The following is a 3,305-nucleotide window of genomic DNA, read 5'->3' on the forward strand; positions in this document are numbered from 1 at the left end:
AACAAGAGAAGTGAAGAAGTAACGGAACGAATACTAGCAGGCAGCAAAACATACTGGAGATATTATAGACTCATAAAGGACAAGAACTTATCCAGAAATCTTCTTCTTCCTATGCCGTCTCCATTAACGGAGGTTGGCGACCACATTTTTAAAAGCTTCTCTGTCTTTTGCAACGTGGAATAATTCGTCTACAGTCATGTTTGTCCAGTCTCGAATATTTCGCAGCCATGACTTCCTCTTTCTACCTATTCCCCTTTTGCCATCGACTCTACCCTGCATGATGACCTGCAGAAAACTATATTTATTATTTCTCAGTATGTGTCCAAGGTATGCAGTCTTGCGTACTTTTATCGTTCTCAACAATTTTTTGTCTCTATCCAGAAATACAAAACTGAAAATATACAGAGTTGCAATCAGACCAGTAGTTACGTACGCAGCTGAGACAATGTGCTTCACAGAAAAAGATAAAGAAAAATTAAAAATTTTCGAAAGGAAGATCCTCAGACAGATTATGGGCCCGATAAGAATGGACAACGGAGAAATGAGAAGAAGGATAAACCATGAACTAAGAGACATAATGAATGGAAAAGATATAGTTAGATTTATTAAAGCACAGAGGCTGAGATATCTGGGACACATAGAAAGAAGGAAAAACGACCTAATTATTAAGAAGATCACCAGATGGAAACCAGCAACTGAAAGACCAAGCAGAAGACCCAAAGAGAGATGGGAGGATCAGGTCCTGAGAGATATCAAAATTCTGGAAGTGAGAAACTGAAGGGAACTATGCATATATCGAAATGAGTGGAAGAAAATTGTAACGAAAGCCAAGTCATACAACGAACTTTGACAACATACAAGTGGAATGCGGAGTGATTCACCGCAATAAACGAATCAAAGAGCTCTAAGTAAGAGCGGCAAACATTTCACCCGGAATGAAAAGCCCTGATGATGAGTTCAGGCCAGATTATTTCGTACTTTACATTAGCTCCTGTTGTAAACTTAAGTGATTCCTTGTTTGTCTCATTTTCAGCCGCACAAAAAAGTCATGATCTTCGAAGACCATGCAATCAACAGGCCTTACTCCACTAGTTTAGAAACCATTGATTGCAATTTAAATGCTAGCTGCTCTCCCATAAGCTTCAGAAATCAAGCCAGCTACTTAAAGTTGTGTAATACATATTTCGGGGTTGGAACGTTAATCCACTTTTCAACTGATTGAGTGTAGTAGCTTTTGAAAGGCTTAAAGAATAATCTATCCAAAGGCTGCCCGCAATGGGTCGTATGTCCAGGCAATTGTAGCATTTTTACACCGTGCTCTCTAGCATCTAAAATTGCTTCAAGATTCTTGAAGTGCGTTGTATGCCCCATGAATCAATAAAATGATTCTGATATCTGAGGTATACTTCCTGGTGGAGCATTAACCCTCAAAACATTGTTCATTCGCATACGCTTAAATATAAGCATAGGTGGAACTTAAATTCCTAAAGCACTTGCACAGTAAACAGCTGTTGGGTTGACTCCTCGTTCTCCACTGGAAACTGATTGAACTAGCTTTTATTTTTTTGCACGAGAACCTTTTGGCATTTGTTCTGCACAGTGCTGACATCCGTTTCATTAACGTTACATATGCGAGTTGCATCAATATTATTCTCATCAACAATTTTTTCCAGAAGGTCGAAAAAACGTAAACACTCCTTTTATTAAATCCTTTTGCGCGTATCATGGACGTTGCTTGAGGTTCTCTCAGTGAGATTATGTCCTTATGACGAGCTTTGAAAGCATAAAATCACTTCTTTCCTGCCATTTGGGATTCTTTATTAAAATTATGCGGTATTTGATTTCTCTCGACGATTTAAAATGCAACATTTCAACAGGTATTCCAACAACAATACCTGCAGCATAAATCAACAAAAAATGTTGGAAGCCTTGACAGAATGCCGAATTGACTATCGGTATATAAATATAATTAAACATATATACCAAAACGCAACAGCCAGTGTTAGAGTGGGTGATCGTCAAACCCAGAAATTCCCGATACAACGTGGAGTACGCCAGGGGGACACCATATCGCCGAAACTGTTCACTACGCTTTTGGAATATATATGTAAAAGGGCAAAACTGACCGACAAGGGCATAAACATAAACGGAGAAAAGCTTAGCCATCTAAGGTTTGCAGATGATATTGTACTAATAGCTGATAGGATAGATGAGGCCAAAGAACTTTTAAATCAGCTCTACCTTTCCTCGCTAGAAGGGGGATTGAAAATAAATATATCTAAAACCCAGATGATGACAAATCTTGTAGTCAGCGAAGATATATGCGTAGGAACAAGATCCATAGACCAGGTAATGGCCTATAAATACCTAGGTCATGAGATTCGCATAGGAAAAGATAACCAAACCGTTGAGCTTCTCCGTCGTATAAGACTGACTTGGGCAGCCTTCGGCAAGCTGAACCATATTTTCAAATCGTCTGATATACCAATATGCCTTAAAAGAAAAACGTTTAATCAGTGTGTTTTGCCAGTGTTAACTTACGGTGCCGAAACGTTGACCATGACAAGGAGAACAGTTCAAAAGATCCGTGTGTGTCAAAGGGCGATGGAGCGTGCTATGTTGGGCGTTTCACTACGAGACAAGATCCCAAATCGCCAGCTACGACAAAGAACAGGAGTGGCTGATGCAGTAGAGAGAGTAGCAACACTGAAATGGAACTGGGCAGGTCACGTGGCTCGAATGACAGATAATAGATGGACAAAGCGGATACTGGAATGGAGACCAAGAGATGATGCCTACCGAAGCAGAGGTCGTCCACCAACACGTTGGACTGACGATCTAAAACGTTGTCATAGGAATTAGATGCAAGAGGCACAAGATCGAAATAGATGGAAAATTATGAGGGAGATCTATGTCCAGCAGTGGATAAGCGAAGATTGAATGATGATGATGATGACCTGCAGCATTCATTTAATCTCATGTCTCCATTACGAAATGTTTGAAAAGCATGGCTCATGTCGTTCACATTAGGAGTCCCATATTTTCTTTTGTGCATTTAAACCACTCAAGAACGGCGTGTGTTGGTTATTTATTTTTGAAAATAAGTAGGTCTTTAAATACCCAATGGTATTTAAAATTGTACCGGTACAATATAGGCAACCCGGCGTAGTACAATATGGGAAACTTGCACTTTATGTAAATAAACTACGATTCCTAACCTAAAAATGGTCCGACATAGGGAAATAAATCAAGTTTTATACACCTAAATACATGCTTTTCTTGTATTTATGAATTAAAATGATGTT

The 3,305-nt window shown here is 39.2% G+C and overlaps 1 protein-coding gene across 1 annotated transcript; it reads left to right on the forward strand.

Annotated features, from left to right (window-relative positions):
- The first annotated feature begins 445 nt into the window (after positions 1-445).
- Positions 446-778, forward strand: LOC140444228 (uncharacterized). Its single transcript, XM_072535976.1, has one exon. The coding sequence runs from the start codon at positions 446-448 to the stop codon at positions 776-778; it is 333 nt and encodes a 110-aa protein (XP_072392077.1).
- The last annotated feature ends 2,527 nt before the right edge of the window (positions 779-3,305 follow it).

This window comes from Diabrotica undecimpunctata, chromosome 6, assembly GCF_040954645.1.
Source record: "Diabrotica undecimpunctata isolate CICGRU chromosome 6, icDiaUnde3, whole genome shotgun sequence".
NCBI classification, from domain to species: domain Eukaryota; kingdom Metazoa; phylum Arthropoda; class Insecta; order Coleoptera; family Chrysomelidae; genus Diabrotica; species Diabrotica undecimpunctata.

Coding starts and splice junctions, on each gene's coding strand:
- LOC140444228 (XM_072535976.1), top strand. CDS start 446: ATGTGCTTCACAGAAAAAGATAAAGAAAAATTAAAAATTTTCGAAAGG.